A 19,763-nucleotide genomic window follows, 5' to 3' on the forward strand; every position below is an offset into this window, starting at 1 on the left:
AAGATAAGTTTAAAGAAAGTGGTAGCATTGATAGACACAAGGGTAGAAAGGGAGAGGAACTGAAATGAAATGTGCAAGTGAGGGGCAACTTTCACACAGCCCCACATACAGTGTATTGCAGTAGCCCTAACTTGAGTTTGCCAGGTTCCTGATAGTTGTTAGGTCCATTTTTCCCCAGGAGAGGGCACAGTTGGCACACTAAGTGAAGTTGAAAAAAGGCACTCATGGTCACAGAGGCAATTCAGATGCACCCCTGAACTATACCCCTGAACCTCCCAGGGGAGTGTCACCATCCGGATCAGGCCTACTACCAAATCTAGTTCAACCGGGCCACCCATCATTAACATCTCAGTCTTAGAAAAACTGAGTTTCTGTCTATTGGCCCATTCCATTCCTGGATCCAGAGAATGGTTCAGAGACTCCATTGTCCCATTGGAATCTGAGGGAAAGGAGAGATATAACTGGATGTGATCAGCATACTGATGGCACTGAACTGCATATCCTCAGGACCTCTCCTAACAATTTGTTGTAGATATTGAATTACATAGGATGAAAGGGGTGACCACAGGGCAGCTCCCAAGAGATGGAGCAGTAGCCTCCTAGCAGCACTTTCTGGAACCTGTCTGGCAGACAGGAGAGGAAGCCCTGTAAAACAACTTCCAGGAAAGATGGCTGTGTTTGTCTCAGGAAAAAAATCCCCCCAAAGAGGCTTTTGGCACTAAAGACTAACACATTTATTGTAGCAAAAGTGTTAATGCTTCATTACTGGAGAAGAGCTCACTTCATCAGATTCATGAAGTACTATCCTCAGTTCAGTGGTGACTCAAGGCCTCTGTGCACTTGAGATGAGGTGTCAAATATCACTCCCCTTTATGTGACCCATTTTCTCCCCACCCCTAAAAAAAAGCAGGTAGCAGTAGGGCATCATGCTGCCTCAGTGGTGCCCTAATAATCTGCTGCCTGAAGCAACCGTCTCACCTTGCCTCATGGAAGGCCCGCCCCTGCCTCACTTGGCAGTTGTTTGCAATTATCTATTTACTTATCTATCTACCTATCATTGCCAATTCTGACTGAAGCTATTCCTGAAGATTTCCCCCGCAACATTTTTCATCATATCAAGCCATTAAATCTCCAGGATTGCTTTCAACAATGATGTGGAGATTGATGACAGTTCCTGGAGATTTCGGGCCAGTCCTGGCAAACCTATCTGTGATAATTCTGTGAAACAATGCATCTAAAATAAGTGCAGTGACAATTCAGTAATTGATGGCAACACCATTTCCCTAGTTTTAGCAAATATGCTGTGAGAAGTGGCAGTGGGGGAAACCTGTACCTGTTCTTAAAAGTGGACAACCTAGAAAATGAGAAGAATGGGCAGCAGAAGGAAGCCCAATGCAGCTTACAATACACCCAGCACTAAGACTTTTCTTGAGCGAAATGGCAGTCTTCACTCTTCCCCACAATCCTGCCATTCTCTGCCTACCAGATGAGACATCACAAATGTGGCTCCCTCCCATGAGGGAATATGAAGGGCCACATTTATCAACAAGTTGAGGGAAGAGTAGAACAAGCTTATTGATGACATCTGCTGTGAGAGGCCACAGTACTAGAAGAAAGGGTCAACTATTTGACTCAAAGAGTATTACTGAATGTTTTATGATCTCTAAGTCAGTACCCATGAGCATCTACTTACTTATTGGTTGCCTGACCTTTCTTCAGCCCTTATGAACCCCAGTCAGTGTTCCCTCTAACAGGAATTCCCAGTTGTTGTTGACTACAACTCCCACAATCTCCAGCCAAAGGTTGTTGCAGCTGGAGATGCTGGGAGTTGTAGTGAACAACATCTGGGAATCCCTGTTAGAGGGAACAGTGTCCCCAGCTATCTTTCCAGATCACACAGATCCTCCTTACTCTAAACAAAAGAAAAGAAGTGAACCTCAACATAGCACAGGAAACAAAAGAAAACTAGCCAACTGGGTGCATGGCATCTGCACCCCTAGTTCTCCCTGACTATTCCCCCCCAGCCCCTTCTCCATAACTCTTGCCCCGGGTGTCTCTGATGCCCGCCCAGCCCACTTCTCTCCCTCGCTCCCTCCTCATGGTTTCTGGCCAGCTTGCCAGCCCATTTGCTCCTGCCTGTCACACCCTCGATCTCAGACAGCGAGGAGGAAGGGGAAGCTGTCAACTTTCCAGCCGATGCAGGAGCGTCTGAGGGGCAGAGCCCGGCTGTCAGTGTTCATGAAATGGCTGTGGTAGATCCAGCTAATGATTCAGAGCAGGAACAACAACCTGAGACAGCAGAAATTGTGAAGGACCAATCCAAAAAGGAGCTATGCAATCAACCCCCACTGACTCTACAACAGCGGCGTCTTATGAGACGCAGGACTCAATTAGAGACTATTAGGAGGAGCAAACGCCTCTTGCAGAGGGCTGATAAGCCTTGAATTCCTGCCAGCTGGGAGCTCTTGGCTTGCACTATAAATTACGTCACCAGCCTTCTACTCACTGCTGAAAAACAACATTTGTCAACCTCCGTGTCGACAGTGTGCAGCCAAGTCTGGTCAAGACGAACTTTCCGAGCCGTGTCCTGTTGCAGCAGCTCCGTTTTGTCCCGTGATCTTCCCTGGCAGTTGGCCAGACCCTGACACTGCCGCTGCCGCCTCCTCTTCCTGGCGGCCTAGATGCCTCATGACCCCAGCGGCCACTCAGGCTCCGCCGCCACCGCCTCCTCCTCCTCGCCACGGCTGGTCCCACTGCCTGCCTGCTGCCCACCACAATTTTCCCTGACAACAGCTCAATGGCCTCCTGAGTCCTGCCATGCGCGAGCCTCCGCCGCCCAGCCAATCCGCTGAGTGTCGGGACGCATCCCCACACATCCAGGACAGGCACGTCTTCGAGAATTAATAATAATGATGGAGTGTTGGGTGGCAGAGGCTGGGAAGCTGCATGGGGGAAAGCTATAGAAGCAAGATGGCTGAAGGAGGGAATATCAGAGAGACAACTTTCCAGAGAAAAGAGATTTTTCTTCGAGTGTTTTTCATGTTCTTGAACACCCTTCTTCCACCCCCTCCCATCTTGGCCTGCCAACACTTCAGCAGTTCCTGAGTCTGTGTGAGACTATTCTCCCAGTCACTCTGAACTTCCACTGGTCTACACTGTATGTTCACTTTCTGTTAATATCACCTTCACCCTGAGTAGCTAGAATGTTCTCTGAACAAGACAACATAAGAGGAGCTCATCCAATTTCTTATATTATTATAAAATCTAACTGGGGACAGATCTACGGGGTGTTAGGGCACAAATCTAGTAAGTTAAGATTTTTTAAGTGCATTGGTTTTAATGCAAGAGTCAGGCAGGTGCTTAACTTCGGCAGCACTGTGTCTTTAATTTGGATGTTTGTCTTGTAATTTGCTTCTTTTCTGTGATTTGGTAAAATCTATGATCCAACCAGTTTCAATGGGAGAGATATAAGCAAGTGGTTAAGTCTCTCATTGAAATTAATAAGATTTAAAAAGGCTTAATGTTTGCTGGATTATGTCTCATGGCTGACATCCTGACTAAAGAAGCACCAGCACTTCTCATTGTCTGTGCTACAGACTAATGAAGCTCTGCTGCTAGGTAAAGAGGCAACTTTCAAAGTAGTGATTATGTTATGTTTATTTGTATGTATTTATTGTATTTCTATACTGCCTGATATAGACAGCTCTAGGTGTACAATGCTGTAGCAGCAGCACGCATGCAACACCAGAGCTTTAATGGAGGATGTGCTGGTGCTTCCTTAGGCCCATTTATTTACCAGTTAAACTAATAAGCAACAACCTAACTGCCCTTAACTTCATTGGCTTTGATCAATAGTAGTTCTAAGCAGAATTTCAACTATGATTAATATGTTCCTGTGGGATTTATCAAGATATGGTGTACATTAGACAAAACTTCCAATTTTTCATGCTTTCCTTTCCTTTATTTATTTATTTGTTGTTCGTTTGTTTGTTTGTTTTACTTTTAAATGGTTTCCTGCCAAGAAACTTGAAGGGGTTTCTGAGGTCATCATGTGTGTGTGTGTGTGTGTGTGTGTGTGTGTCTTGCTAACTACTGTTGTGTTTATAGTCTGATATAAGCCAAATTCACAGCACATGAGATAACCCATTAGCTTACACCTTCCAATGTACTGGGGTAAGCTGATGAGGATATTCTGTTCATCTGCCAACTTGTTTCACTGAAAGTATAAACATCATCCCTTTATAATTCATATGTAACAGTCTAATACAAACAAAATTCACAACATGGGTGGGGGTCCTGGAGTATGCTGATGAGGACAATTTCACCCCATCCAGCATCCTGAAGCAAGATGACAGCCAACCACAGTATAAGTAATACTCCTTTAGAAGTCAGTTGATAACAGTCCAAATCAAACCAAAATTAGTGCACATGGGAAGGAGTCCTGAGGAATGCTGATAGGGATATTCCCCCACCCCATCCGCCACCTTGAAACAAACTGGCAACCATTCAAAGCAAAAGTACCACCCCTTTAGAATTCATGTGTTTACAATCCAATGCAAGCCACATTCATAGCACATAGGATGGGATCCTTGGGTTTCCTGATGGAGACTTTTCATTAAATCTGCCATCTTTAAAATGGATGGAAGTCATGCAGATTATAAGTTCCTGCTCTTTAAATATGTGTTGAAAAAAACAGTGGACAAGGAAACTATTTCCAAGAATAGTGATCAAATACTATCCCCTGGATTTCATTCTAAGCCCTTAACGTTGAAAGAAGCAGGAAGTAGTCTCCATTCATTTTCCTTTAAAAAAATTAAATCAGATAATATCATGCAAAAATGATGCAAAATCATATATTTAGATCAGATTAATTTGTCAAAATTATTACAAAATACATCTGTATTAAGGTATTATTGTATTTGTTACTTATTTCTGCAGCTAAAGCACGAAGTGATGTGAGTAATCAGAATAATCTACTTTTTTCTAATTCAAAGGCATTCTTTATTAGGATTGCTGTTATTAAAGCTATCTGTTTGACTGTCACAGGCTGGAACAAATGGCTACATGGCTCCTGAAATACTAAGGGAAGAAGATAGTTACCTTTACCCTGTGGACTGGTTTGCTATGGGATGCAGCATTTATGAGATGGTTGCTGGACGAACTCCATTCAAAGATTACAAAGAGAAGGTGAATAAAGATGAGGTTAAAAGAAGAACCTTAGAAGATGAAGTGAAGTTTGAACATGCTAACTTTGATGACCCATCAAAAGATATCTGTAAAATGTTCTTGGCTAAGAAGCCAGAAAATCGTTTGGGAAGCAGGTAAAGTTTAACTTCCCTTGATTACTAAAAAAGCTAATCAATTATGCCACCATTATTTCCTAAGGCAGATAAAGGGTGGGTTCCCATGATCACAGATATTCTGGCCATATAAAGCTGCCATTCAGCCCAGGGAACCAATCATGTGTGTAGAGCAGTGATCGGTTTCACAGGGATGGTGATCGTCTGTTTTGCCTTTTCTCCTGCCCTCCCAATGATCATGTGAGCATGCCCTAAGTCTAAAGGTCCTCTAAGGATTTCTAAGTGTTTCTGCACTTGACTCTAAAATGTTTTGAACTTCTGTTATATGGGTATGTGTAAGAATATTGTTAATGAACGCTAGGAAGCAGAAGAGAGCAATCTTGAATCAAGTACAATACTAGCTGCCCTGGGGGCAGAGCATCTGTGCCTTTAGTTAGTTAGTTAGTTAGTTTGTTTGTTTATTACATTTATTTATTTTTAGTTGTCTCTTTTTTCTCCTCCTTCCCCCCTCGTTCTTGGCTCCTCCCTCCATTCTTGCCCCCCCGGCTGCCGCCGCTTTATCTCTCTCTGGCCGCTCCCCCCCAGCCGCCACCACTTTCTCTCTCCTCTTCAGCCTCCGCCACTTTCCTCCCCACCGGCCGCTTTCTCTCCTCCCACTGCAGCCTCTTTCTCCCTCCCGGCTGCCACCACTTTCTCCCCTGCCCCGGCTGCCGCCTTCCTCCCCCAGTCCGCCACCGCTTTCCCTCCCCTGCCTTCTTCCCCCCCACACCACCCACCCTGCCGACGCCACTGCTTTTTCTCCTTCTCTTGGCAACTCACTCATGAACTCTTGCAAGAACTGCCATGCATGGGATTAGCCACGGTACATCTTAGTGAATTATAGATAAATAGTGTGCTTCCAACTTTCCCCAAATGGTGAGAAGTTCCAGGGGTAGTGCAACAAGATTTGATTTCCTCTAAATGAGAGAGCACTAGAAACTTTTGGCATCTTTGTAACATTTATTGTATTTACAAATACACAAGTTTAGTACAACTGGAGGCAAACTGTAGGCACTATACAAGACAGCAGATCCACTACCCCATCACATCTTCAGAGAGAGGTCTTGCTCCCTACATGTTTTCAGACATTAGCCAGGGGGCTTTCCAAATTAGACACTGCAATGGGTCACAACGAATCTCTGAAGTGTACTTCCACACTTCCTGTGTTGTGACACCACAGTTCCTACGCTGACAGCAGGGTGCCATTCATATTTCCAATGCCTTGTTTTGAATTTAATCACTGCAATTTATTGCAGAACATAAGAACAGCCCTGCTGGATCAGGCCCAAGGCCTATCTAGTCCAGCATCCTATTTCACACAGTGGCCCACCAGATGCTCCTGGAAGCCTACAAGCAGGAGTTGAGGGCATGCCCTCTCTCCTGCTTTTGCTCCCCTGCAACTGGTACTCAGAGGCACCCTTCCTTTGAGGCTGGAGGTGGTCTGTAGTCCTCTGATGAGTAGCTGTTGATAGACCTCTTCTCCATGAAGATATCCAAACCCCTCTTAAAGCCATCCAGGTTGTTGGCTGTCACCACGTCTTATGGCAGAGAATTCCACAAGTTGATTATGCGTTGTGTGAAATAGTATCTCTGTTTGCTGGCCCTAAATTTCTCAGCAATCAATTTCATGGGATGACCCCTGGTTCTAATGGTTTGTAAGAGGGAGAAGAATTTCTCTCCACTTTCTCCACACCATGCATGATTTTATAGACTTCTATCATGTCTCCCCACAGTCGTCTTTTTTCCATACTAAATAGCCCCAGGTTTTGTAGCCTTGCCTCATAAGAAAGGTGCTCTAAGCCTCTGATCATCTTGGTTGCCCTCTCCCACACATTTTCCAGTTCTACGATGTCCTTTTTTAGATGTGGTGACCAGAATTGTACGCAGTACTCCAGGTGTGGCCACACTATTGTTTTGAATAAGGGCATGATAGCATTAGCAGTTTTATTTTCAATCCCTTTCCAATGATCCCTAGCATGGAATTGGCCCTTTTCACAGCTGCTGCACATTGAGTTAACACTTTCAACGAGCTGTCCACCATGACCCCAAGATACTACTTCTGGTCAGTCACCGACAGCTCGGATCTCATCAGCGTTTATTTGAAGTTGGGGTTTTTCATCCCAATGTGCATCGCTTTACACTTGCCAATATTGAAGCGCATTTGTCATTTTGTTGCCAACTCACCCAGTTAGAGAGGTCCTTTTGGAGCTCCTCACAATCCATTTTGGATTTCACTACCCAAAAGAGTTTGGTATCATCTGCAAATCTGGCCACTTCGCTGCTTACACCTACTTCTAGATCATTTATAAATAAATTATAACGCACTGGTCCCAGTACAGATTCCTAGCGGACCCCACTTCTTACTTCCCTCCATTGTGAAAACTCTCCATTTATACCTACCCTGTTTCCTGTCTTTCAACCAGTTAGCAATGCACACATGTACTTGTCCCCTTATCCCATGACTGCTAAGTTTTCTCAGGAGTCTTTGATGAAGAACTTTGTCTAAAGCTTTCTGGAAGTCCAGGTATACTATGTCAACTGGATCACCTTGATCCACACACTTGTTGACACTCTCAAAGAACTCCAAAAGGTTTGTGAGGCAAGATTTACCTTTGCAGAAGCCATGCTGGTTTTCTCCCAGCAGGGCCTGTTCTTCTATGTGCTTTACAATTTTATCCTTGAGGATGTTTTCCATCAATTTGCCTGGAATGGACGTTAAGCTAACCAGCCTGTAATTTCCCGGATCGCCTACGGATCCCTTTTTGAAAATCGGTGTTACATTTGCTACTTTCCAGTCCTCTGGTACAGAGCCTGATTGCAAGGATAAGTTATATATTTTATGAAGGAGGTCGGGAGTTTTACATTTGAGTTCTTTGAGGACTCTTGGATGGAAGCCATCTAGCCCTGGCGATTTGCTAGTTTTAATGTTGTATGTCTGGCACAAAAAGGTTGCTGCTTTTTCTGGTTTTTAGTTTTCACGAGACTGCTCCCCCTGCTGTGCGCTTTGCTATTTACATTCTAAATACAATATGCCTGAATGGAAGCATTTTGCCACTGTTGTGCAGCTTGTCTGGAAAGTGCCCAGCTTGCTTACATCATTTCCTTTCTTACCTGAAGGTGGGAGGAGCTCTGTTCGCGGGCTCCTCTCTTTTTTTGGAAACAATGTGGTGAGCAACTTCTGACTGTTGTCTTGTTCAAACACAGAGAAATTAGTGAGGTTGTGAGACATGGCAAAGGACTGGTACAGGCATATTGCTTAGACTTGAACATTTGTTCTTATAAAACCTGAAGAAGCTATTTCATATTTTTGTGGTTTGGTGACCTTCAAAAAACTGAAGGGAAAGGAAATCATCAATAAACATTTTACTTTCCTGAGGGCATGGTTAATTAATACATATATTTCTATTTGTTCCCCGGAGTCTTTCCCAATGGAACTTGAGAAAGTTGAAAGAAACAGTTGAGGAGGAGAAAGTGGCGAATCTGTTGAAGCAGTAACTGGAGAATAAAACGTACGTGTGTGTGTGTGTGTGTGTGTGTGTGTTGTAGGATCTTAGGAATATTCTGCATCATCACACTCAAAATGTTTTTGTTTGTTACTGCTGTACTGCAGGCACACTTGAAATCTGTCAGGATAACAGCATGGCCAGGCTCAGATCTAAGTTTCAGAGGGCCCTCAGAAAACGGCCTTCCATGACCCTCTCCTACCTATAGTAGTTGGGCCATGTTTCTCTGCAAACCACCAAAAGAGGTGGTGAGTAACTGTCCCTACCCAACACCAACTGGTATCTAACTTGCATTATCTTTTAGCTTTTGAGCCCGTTCTGGGACAGGGCTCCTATTTCTTTTTCTGTGTAAGTGCTTTGAAGACTTTTTTAAAAATAAAAAGCAGTACAAATAACAATATCAAGAACAACAATGGCTATGGGCATGGGGGTGATCTTAGAGATCAACACTGGATCCTTCTGAAGACCCTGGGCCCACACCAGCTGCCCAATTATTCTGACCCCTGACACCAGCCCTGGACACTGCCATTCTGTTTCTCATGTTGTAAAGATACAGCTTATCAGTATTTTTGTGCCAGCTCTTTATTGCTTAAAACCGAAGCCATAACAATGTGAAATGAAAAATACATTTACAAAAATTTTAAACAAAGGCTCACAATAAAAAAATGAAGGTTTATGGATTAAAATAAGAAGTTAAAATATAAAATGAGTTAAGAAGTTAAGAATCATAATATATATTTTAAAACCCTTAAAAAATAGTAAAATTTTCCAGTTGAAAAAACTGATCTGGAATATCCAAATCCATTCCTACAATTAATGTATCTGCTAAACTCTTCCTCTCATACTTATATCTCAGCATTATTTCCTTTGCAGTAATTAGAAAATGCAATTATTCTGCAGTCCTTAATTTTTACTTTTGCACAACTGGAAACTGGGATATCACTGCCTACTATGAAAATAGGGGAAACAACCATATTCTGAGATCTGGAGCATTTTAAAGAAGTCAGCACTGGAAGGCAAAAAAAAAAAAAGTACACTGTTGCACAGGTGCTGTCATATAATTACCTAACAGCAAATGCTGTGATTTGACTAACAGTCGCCTCTATAATAAACTTAGCACAATGCTTAACCCAGCCGTCTAAATAATAAGTCTGTTCTCATGATCAGCCTAGCCTGCATTGGGCTGCTCATGTGCAGCGCTAGGATCAAGCCTGATCCTGGGCTGCACACAACCTGAGTGCACACAGAATCGGGTCCCTAGAGTGTCTGACTCACAGCGGAATCCCCCAATGCACTGCGTTTGTCGCCTGGTGCGTTATGAAATTCCTGGAGGCCGGGACTCATTTTCCTGGCTGCAGCGGCTGCCCACACAACTGCCGGCTCCGTCACAGAGCTGGCCGGGGCTGGGGAGTTCAGGGGTCGCACAGCCCACAGAAGCTCCAGCATGCCCTGCACAAGCGCGCAGGGCATTCTGGAGAGACCCCCAAGCCGAGAGGCTGCTTTTCAGCGCAGCTTTTCAGCCTCCTTTTCAGAGGCTGCTTTTTGGCATGGAGCCGCACCGCAGCAACTCACAATTGGGAAGCCTAGGTTAGCAGAGCACTCGCTCCACTAACGCGGGCTTAGGGAAGGACTACTTAAGTGGGTGTCCTGCGTAAGAAGCACCGGGCTCGCAGCCGAGCCCGGTGGTTCTCACGATGGGATGAAATCAGGCTAGCAGAGGCTAGCCTGATTTCGTCCCATCATGTGAAGAGCCTCAGTTTGTTTGAAGAAACAAACTAGTGTGTGAATGCATATGAATTCTGAGTCAGATGACCGTTCCATCTAGCAGTATTGGCTAAACTGACTGTCTGATAGCAATCCACAGTTTCAGACTATGAAATTCCATGGTTTCACGTTGACGGTTTTCCTCAGCCCTACCTGGAAATATCAAAGACTAAACCTGGACAATTGAACAGAAAGCTGTAAAATACCAATGTATGCAGAAGACCTTGAATATTGGTGGGGTAACATTCCATGCAAGTTAAATCCCTTTAACTTTTATATCCCCACCCCTGCAGCTGCTTCTCAGCTGAGAAGTGGCATGGGCTGCTGATTTGCAGGGTTGGGGATTTAAAAGTTAAAGGGGCTCTTCCTTTTAAATCTCCACCAGAAAACCCCATGAAAGACCCAAATCTGCAGTATTCAAGGGTCTCCTATTTTCATCTATTTAAATAGTATTTAGAATTGAGACTGTCTAGAGAGCTATTTTTTTATAAGTGTGTGTGTGTGTGTGTGTGTGTGTGTGTGTGTGTGTGTCTACACACACCAACATCTACACCTATATCATGCTCCTTGTCTTACTCTTACTGGGGGTCCCGGAAGCCTCTCATCCAGGGAAATAATTAGGTCCATATCTGCTTAAGTTTCAGCAATGTTAGAGCATCAGGCTCTCACAGACCTTGCAATAGGCTCCTTTATGGAACTACATGTTGTTCTAGCCAACCTGCAATATTAGTCTGATATTGTTTGCAGTGAGGCTAAACTGGGTATATGCTCAAGGGTAAACATGTATTATAAATATACCAATATGCTGTTGCTGTACTAGGAAATATAACAGAGGAACTAGGGAATTGTCAGTGCACCCTGCAGAATATCACATAATGTTGCACAGTATGTGTTGGGGTGTGTGTTGTAGCACATGTTTAAGTACTGGTGATTTAATTTTTCCAAGGTTATTGCAGCAATGACTGTGTGACTTTTTGATCTCATGAATTTTCAGTCCAGTAGGAGTAGCACAATAGCATCATAGCTATTTGACAGATAGATGTCCAAAATACACAACTTTACGTGCTGACACATAGCCTCATTTGATCAACCCATCCTGTTTCTGTGGGGAATTCTAGTATGTCCAGAAGATGTGATTCCTCTTTTTCACAGTATGAGGAAGCTCAACAGATTCTAGAATTGAGTGAAAACTATGCATTTTATTTGATGCAAGTGTTAAGCAACTTCCCTTGTGCCAGTTCTGTCAATGAAAGGCAAGCATTCAAGTTTTGTTATCTCTGAGCTACCTGTACTAGAAACATCCATAGCTGAAAATACCCATTATAACTTAATTTAATTTTAATAGCTTGCTTTAATATAAATGGAAGCTGGCCTCTGCCATTAGCCAAGGGGCTAAAGGTTTTAAGTCATCTATGGTGTGAAGGTTTTAAAAATTATTGTTATTGTTATTGTTGTTCATTGTAAGCTGCCTTTAGGGTCATTCTGTCAAAAGGCAGGGTATTAATCCTCCAGATAAATAATTAATACATTTATTTGTCACTCCAGCTGTATCATCTGGGAATAAGGCCATACCTCAGTGATAGAGCATCTGCTTTATATGCAGAAGGCCCCAGATTCAAACACTGGCATCTCCAGGTAGGACTGGGAAAGACCCTCCCTGTCTGAAACCTCAGAGATCTGTTGCCAGTCAATGCCGACAATTCTGAGCTAGATGGACCAATGGTCTGACTTGATATAAGGCACCTATGTACCTATTGTACATATGTACCTATGTACCTACAAGCTCCTGGACACTTATTTTTAAAGTGGTAGACAGCCCAATCTTATTCAACTTGGCAGTCATGATGAGGGAAATTACTCAAAGTAGTTTCACTGCAATTAAGAAGACAAGATAACTTGTTAAGAAGACTATGTAACTTGTTCTTTCAATGTCAATAGAATTACCTGGAGTAATTTCTGTCATCGGCCAAGTTCAGACATAATATGAAACCGGAGGTCCTTTCACCTCCTGTTGCACTAACCAAATATCCAAATGCGGCAAACTGCAGTTAAAGGGGGTAGGGGAAATGGACCCGCGGTTTCCCTCCCCAAACTCAATTTGTTACCTTTGGTTCTCTAATTTTCATTGTCCCAACCCCTGGTTTGGCAGGGCTCAAACTCTGGCATCACTGTTAGCCTTGTCCCAAACCAGAGTTGAGGGAGGAAGTTCCTCCCTTGCTCTGGCTGCTATTGGCTGCATGGGCTTTCCTTCAGGAAAGAAGGAAGTCCACACAGCCAGATCCCCCACCTCTCTGCAGTCTTGCTGACTGCAGAGAGGCCTCTCTCCCCAACATCCGAACGCAGCTGGGAGAGCAGGGGAAGGGGGCGCGGAGCCCGTGTTACGTCTGAACCTGGACTCTTTGTCAGCCATTTACTTAGAATTAAGTCCTACTGTGTTGATATGTGATTGCTGCATAGGTAGCTAGGACAGCAGTCCTAATCACAATTACCATAGGCTCCATTGTCCCTGTTTAGTTTCTAGAGACTCTGGGGATGGAGCTGAATTATTAAAAAACAAAAAAACAAAACCCAACTCTAGCAACTCATGTGGAGTAAAAAATTGAAGAAGGCATCCCCAAGAGACGAAAACAAATATAAAATGGGGACCATGATTTACCAGATACAGATTTCAGCAATATGAGAGTGTGCCTGACAAATGTCCCAGAGGGTGTAAGGATGGATGCATCGTGTCTCCAGTGCACCTGCATGTAAATGGGTGCGCACAACACTAAAGCACTAAGTAGAAGGAGGAATCCAACCTTCAGCAATATGTAATCATGGACTGAAGACTTGGGCAATAATCCTTCGTAGTTACAAGAGTCTCCCTATTTTCACTTGTGAAATGTGGGAGATTATGGGCCTGACTCATCGGCTTTGGTAATCTGGGACAATATGCTTTATATGCTCTTTATTTATTTTATTTATCATTTTTTTATACCACCTGATCTATACATCTCTAGGCAGTGTACAAAATTTAAAATAATATTTAAAAATCAGCACAGATTAAAATACATGAAACAATTAAATCAGTTTCATGAAACATAAATAAAAACAGTAGCATAAAACAATTATTAAAACAACTTATTAAAATTAATTCAAATTAAAAGCCTGTGAGAACAAGTGAGTCTTGAGGTTCTTCCTGAAAACGAACAGAGAAGAAGATGCTCTTATTTCAGCAGGGAGCATATTCCAAAGCCCCAGGGCAGCCCCAGAGAAAGCCCAGTCCTGGGTCGCCACCAAACAAGCCAGTGGCAACTGTAACCGGACCTCTCCAGAAGATCTTAACAGGCGGCAGGGTTCATGACAAAGGAGGTGCTCTCTTAAATACCCTGGACCCAAGCCATTAAGAGCTTTATAGGCAATAATGAGCACTTTGTATTTCACTCAGAAACATATCGGCAGTGAGTGCAGTTCCCGCGAAACCAGTATTATGTGGTCCCTTCGAGTTGTCCCAGAGACCAGTCTGGCTGCCGCATTCTGTACCAAATGTAGTTTCTGGACTACGTACAAAAGCAGCCCCACATAGAGTGCATCACAGTAGTGAAGCCTGAAGGTTACCAGCATATGTATCACTGTTTTAAGGTCATTTACCTCCAGAAAGGGACGTAGCTGTTGTATCAGCCGAAGCTGATAAAAAGAGCTCCTGGCCACTTCCTCAACCTGAGAAACTAGGGAGAGCTTTGGGTCCAGGCGCACTCCCAAGCTATATACTTGATCTTTCAGGGGGAGTATAACCCCATCCAGAACAGGCAGATCTAAACCATCTCTTGGGTCCTGACCCCCCAAAGTCAGTGCCTCCGTCTAATAATTGACTTTATTATCAATTTTCCATTTTGTGGCATGCTTGTAGTCAAAACGTTATGCCATATTGTTTGGCCACACTCCCTACGCATTCACAGGCATATCCCTATTTCCATCAGTGAAAGGTTGGAAGGCATGAGTTGGTAGGGTGTAAACCTTAATGAACTGAGGGGTGTGGCAAAAGTTGTATATAGTTCTGGACCACTAGGTGGCACTGTATGAAGAGGGAAGTGGTTTGGAAAGGGAAAATAAACTTTGGTTTCTGTTTCAGCTCAACATGGTATCCTGGCTCTTTGTCTCCACAAGTTGGGTGTGGGGGCAGTCCTTACTTCTGAGGAAATACATTTAGGATTGTGCCGCAGAACTGCGATCACAGTTTTGAACAGAACTACACAGAACTGAAATCACACACTAATAGGGTATACTTTCAAGGAACTTTTCATAAAATTGCGCTCTAAGACTGCAGTCTTATTCACATTTACTGCAGAGGAAGCCCCACTGTTGGACTAATTCTGAATAAATATGCATATGATCAGCTGTAAATTTGTTGTTTTGAGTATCCATCCAGCCCACCTATGAATTTTGCTTTCAAGATGCACATAATATAAGTTTAAGTTTTCTTCCAGGACAACAAATATTTAGATCTTACAAGCCAAGATGTATTATGATAGTTTTAATCATTACCAATGGCAGCTGAAGACCTCCCTTACCCCTTTATGTTTTTTGTTTTTGTGTTAAATCAGAAATGGGTTGCTTCACTGGCACCCCAGTAATCTGCAGCCTGAGGTGACTGCCTCACCTCATCTCATAAAAGGGCCACCTCTGACTGTTACTATAAGTGCAGAACATTTTGGTGTATTGCTTAAAATTCCCTTTTAAGCATTTTGCGTTCTTCTTGAAGAAGAGACTCATATGGCATCATCTTTCACAAAAAAATAATTTGATGCAGTAAGAAGTATAATCATTTAATATTTCATATCTAATTCTCTGTGACTGACCAACCTCTTCAGAGATCATGATGTACATGTGTACATACGCATGTACACATGCACATGTTTGTGTATGAATGACTGCATGTGTGTTCATTTTTAAAATGAAACTGGGAGCAGGCCTCCTCAAATGCAGGATATAGATATGGAGTGAACAACTGTACGTGTGTTGAATGTAATTTGTGAATAACTGTACATGCATACATTGTTCGCAGACTGTACATACATTGAACACAAAATGTGAATAGGGTTAATGTGACAACACTTTCTAAACCAAACATACAAGCAACACCAAACAGAACAAAAAGCAAAGGAAATATTTTTTTAAAAATGTTTGTATGCGTAAATCCTTCTACTTGTGTTTTATAATCTGTTATACAACCCTTACCCATCCGCCCTATATTTTAAAGATGGAAAGCTGTTCCAATGACTCATCAAGTCTGGAGAAGAACAGAGATTTCTCTTAATGCATCGCCATTCCTGCTCCTGTACCATTCTGCTCCAGCTTGCTGAATGTTATATCAACCTCTGAGGGAGCAGAGAACTGTCTTGCAACAGTTATTTGTGCAGATGTTTTTCATGCTGCTGTTGATATTCTAAAATGTGCTGCTTTAGCATTCTTTGCTAGTTGTGATACTTTTGTGCGGCTGCGAAGAGGCAGCCCCCTCTCCCGTGTCTCAATAAAACAGTGATCTCTTAGTCTGTCAGATGCAATGGATGGAGATGCAGAGACAGGAGATAAGGCACAAGGAAACACTGGAACAAAATAACTAAATTATAAAATATATTATTATAGCATAAATCTTGAATATTCTATTAGACATTGTTGCTAGTACCAACTGGAAATGCAGTAGTGTGTGTGTGTGTGTGTGTGTGTGTGTGTGTTCAGTTGTTTTTTAACCATAGTCCCAAAAGTGGAATGTAATTAGAAATATTAAGAGCAGGGGGGAGGCCATCCATTGTGTACTGATAGCCTACATAAGAACATAAGAACAGCCCTGCTGGATCAGGCCCAAGGCCCATTTAGTCCTGTTTCACACAGTGGCCCACCAGAATCATACAGGCAGGAGTTGAGGGCATGCCCTCTCTCCTGTTGTTACTCCCCTACAACTGGTACTCAGAGGCATCCTGCCTTTGAGGCTGGAGGTGGCCTATAGCCCTCTGACTAGTAGCCGTTGATAAACCTCTCCTCCATGAAGTTATCCAAACCCCTCTTAAAGCCATCCAGGTTGTTGGCTGTCACCACGTCTTGTGGCAGAGAATTCCACAAGTTGATTATGCGTTGGGTGAAAAAGTACCTCCGTTTGCTGGCCCTAAATTATGTGGCAATCAATTTCATGGGACGACCCCTGGTTCTAGTGTTATGTGAGAGGGAGAAGAATTTCTCTCTGTCCACTTTCTCCACACAATGCATGATTTTATAGGCTTCTATCATGTCTCCTGTCCACACAGTCACCTTTTTTCTAAACTAAATAGCCTCCAGTGTTGTAGCCTTGCCTCATAAGAAAGGTGCTCTAGACCCCTGATCTTGGTTGCCCTCTTCTGCACCTTTTCCAGTTCTACAATGTCCTTTTTTAGATGTGGTGACCAGAATTGTATGCAGTACTCCAGGTGTGGCCACACCATAGTTTTGTATAAGGGCATTATAATATTAGCAGTTTTATTTTTGATCTCCTTCTTAATGATCCTTAGCATGGAATTGGCCCTTTTCGCAGCCACTGCACATTGAGTTAACATGTTCAACGAACTGTCCACCATGACCCCAAGATACTACTTCTGGTCAGTCACCGACAGCTCGGATCTCATCAGCGTTTATTTGAAGTTAGGGTTTTTCATCCCAATGTGCATCGCTTTACACTTGCCAATATTGAAGCACATTTGTCATTGTCCAACTCACCCAGTTAGAGAGATCCTTTTGGAGCTCCTCACAATCCATTTTGGATTTCACTACCCAAAAGAGTTTGGTATCATCTGCAAATTTGGCCACCTCACTATTTACCCCTACTTCTAGATATTTATGAATAAATTAAAAAGCACTGGTCCCAGTACAGATCCCTGGGGGACCCCACTTCTTACTTCCCTTCATTATGAAAACTCTCCACTTATACCTACCCTCTGTTTCCTGTCTTCCAACCAGTTAGCAATCCACATATGTACTTGTCCCCTTATCCCATGACTGCTAAGTTTTCTCAGGAATCTTTGATGAGGAACTTTGTCTAAAGCTTTTTGGAAGTATTCTATGTCAACTGGATCACCTTGATCCACACACTTGTAGACACTCTCAAAGAACTCCAAAAGTTTTGTGAGGCAAGATTTACCTTTGCAGAAGCCATGCTGGTTCTCTCCCAGCAGGGCCTGTTGTTCTATGTGCTTTACAATTTTATCCTTGAGGATGCTTTCCATCAATTTGCCTGGAACGGATGTTAAACTAACCGGCCTGTAATTTCCCGGATCGCCCCTGGATCCCTTTTTGAAAACCAGTATTACATGGCTACTTTCCAGTCCTCCGTTACAGAGCCTAATTGCAGGTATAAGTTATATATTTTATGAAGGAGGTTGGCAATTTCACATTTGAGTTCTTTGAGGAATTTTGGATGGAAACCATCCAGCCCTGGTGATTTGCTAGTTTTCCGTTTTTCCAGACTGTTTAGAACATCATTAATAATCCTTTCACTCCCTCATTGTCTAATGGTCCAACTGCCTCCCTGGCAGTTTCCTGCATCTGATGTTTTTAAAAAGTTTTTGTTATTCCCCTTGATGCTTTTAGCTAAATGTTCCTCAAACTCTCTTTTCACCTCCCTTATTGTCAACTTGCATTTCTTTTGCCAGAGTTTGTGTTTCTTTCTGTTCTCTTCATTTGGACTGGCCTTCCAATTTCGGAAGGGTGTCTTCTTCCCGTTTATGGCTTCCTTGATGGTACCTGTTAGCCATGCTTGCACTTTCCTAAACTAGGTGGTACCTTCCCTCCTTTTAGGTATACAATCTAACTGGGCTTCTAGTATTGTGGTTTTGAGTAAATGCCATGCATTCTGGAGCGAAATGACTCTCCTGATTGTCTCTTTCAGCTTTCTTTTCACCATACTCCTCATTTCGGAGAAGTTTCCTCTTCTGAAATTTAACGTGTCTGTCTTAGACCTCCTTGCTGATTCTCTCCCCGCATGTATGCTGAATTTGATCACACTGTTCCCTAAAGGGTCAATGACACTGACATCATGCACCAAGTCCTGGGTGCCACTCAGGAAGGATTAAGTCCAAGGTTGCCTTCTCTCCAAGTTCCAAAACCAACTGTTCTAAGGCACAGTCATTCAGCATATCTAGAAATTTGACCTCTGTCATTACCTGACTGTGAATTTACCCAGCCTATGTGTGGGTAATTAAAGTCACCCATTATGACAGCCCTGCCTCTCCTTGACGCCTCCTTGCTTTCCTCCTCCAACTCCCAATCACTGTGAGTGTTTTGATCCAGAGGGAGATAGCACGTCCCCAGTAGCACATTTCCTTTCAGGCCTTTTTTTGCCACCCACAGATTTTCTGTGGAGGTCTCCAGTCCACCTAGGTTTTCTACTTTGTTAGATTCTATCCCTTCTTTAATATACAGTGCTACTCCACCTCCAAGGTGCCCCTCCCTGTCCTTTCTATAGAGTTTATATCCAGGGATAACAGTGTCCCACTGGTTCTCACTGTTCCACCATGTTTCTGTTATACCCACTGTCTCTATTTCTTTGTTAGCAACCAAGTTCACCCATCTTGGCTCAGAGCCTTCTGGCATTGGCATATAAGCTCATATATGTTGAATCTCTTATCTGGTGTATACTATCTTTCTTTGGACTCTTTGACCAGCTGGCACAGCCTTCTGTCTGCTCTTTATGTGGTTCTGCTCTGTCTCCTTCTGTTTTATCTAAATCCTTTGCACCCTCACACTTTAAAGGATGGCATTTGCCGAACCAGATACTGCCCAGCTCCTGTCGGCTATTTTCCAGGCATCTTTTTAAAAGCTGCTCTGCAACCTTTTTGATATTAAGTGCCAGCAGTCTAGTTCCATATTGGTTCAAGTGCAGCCCATCCCTTTTGTACAGCTTCCAGAGTCAGGCAGTATATAAATTAAATTAAATAAATAAACAAACAAATAAAAAGCAGGCAAGCTTGTCTATGCCTATTACACTAAAGATATTGTTGAAGAACAGCTCATCCTTCTGTAAAGATTAGCTAAAGATTCTGCTAAGGTCATTGAGACCTTGGGTTATCTGTTTAAGTACCTGTTGCATAAGTTAAAGCTTTTCATAGGCAGCTTTAATTTGCACACCTGACCCTTTAAAAATGCTCTTTTG

General features: G+C 43.0%; 1 protein-coding gene across 2 annotated transcripts in view; it reads left to right on the plus strand.

Annotated features, from left to right (window-relative positions):
• The window catches only part of GRK7 (G protein-coupled receptor kinase 7), an 82,953-nt gene that overhangs the window by 47,056 nt on the left and 16,134 nt on the right, over positions 1-19,763 (plus strand). Inside the window, exons 3-5 of one of the 2 annotated variants that reach the window (XM_053309183.1) lie at positions 5,047-5,321; positions 8,759-8,848; positions 14,718-14,850. In XM_053309183.1, the coding sequence (XP_053165158.1) occupies positions 5,047-5,321; positions 8,759-8,834 (351 nt within the window). In that variant the 3' untranslated portion in view covers positions 8,835-8,848; positions 14,718-14,850. Of the gene's footprint in view, positions 1-5,046; positions 5,322-8,758; positions 8,849-14,717; positions 14,851-19,763 lie in introns of those variants that run through there. The other variant, XM_053309182.1, reaches the window with a different exon arrangement.

The sequence above is a fragment of the Hemicordylus capensis genome, chromosome 3 (assembly GCF_027244095.1).
Source record: "Hemicordylus capensis ecotype Gifberg chromosome 3, rHemCap1.1.pri, whole genome shotgun sequence".
NCBI classification, from domain to species: domain Eukaryota; kingdom Metazoa; phylum Chordata; class Lepidosauria; order Squamata; family Cordylidae; genus Hemicordylus; species Hemicordylus capensis.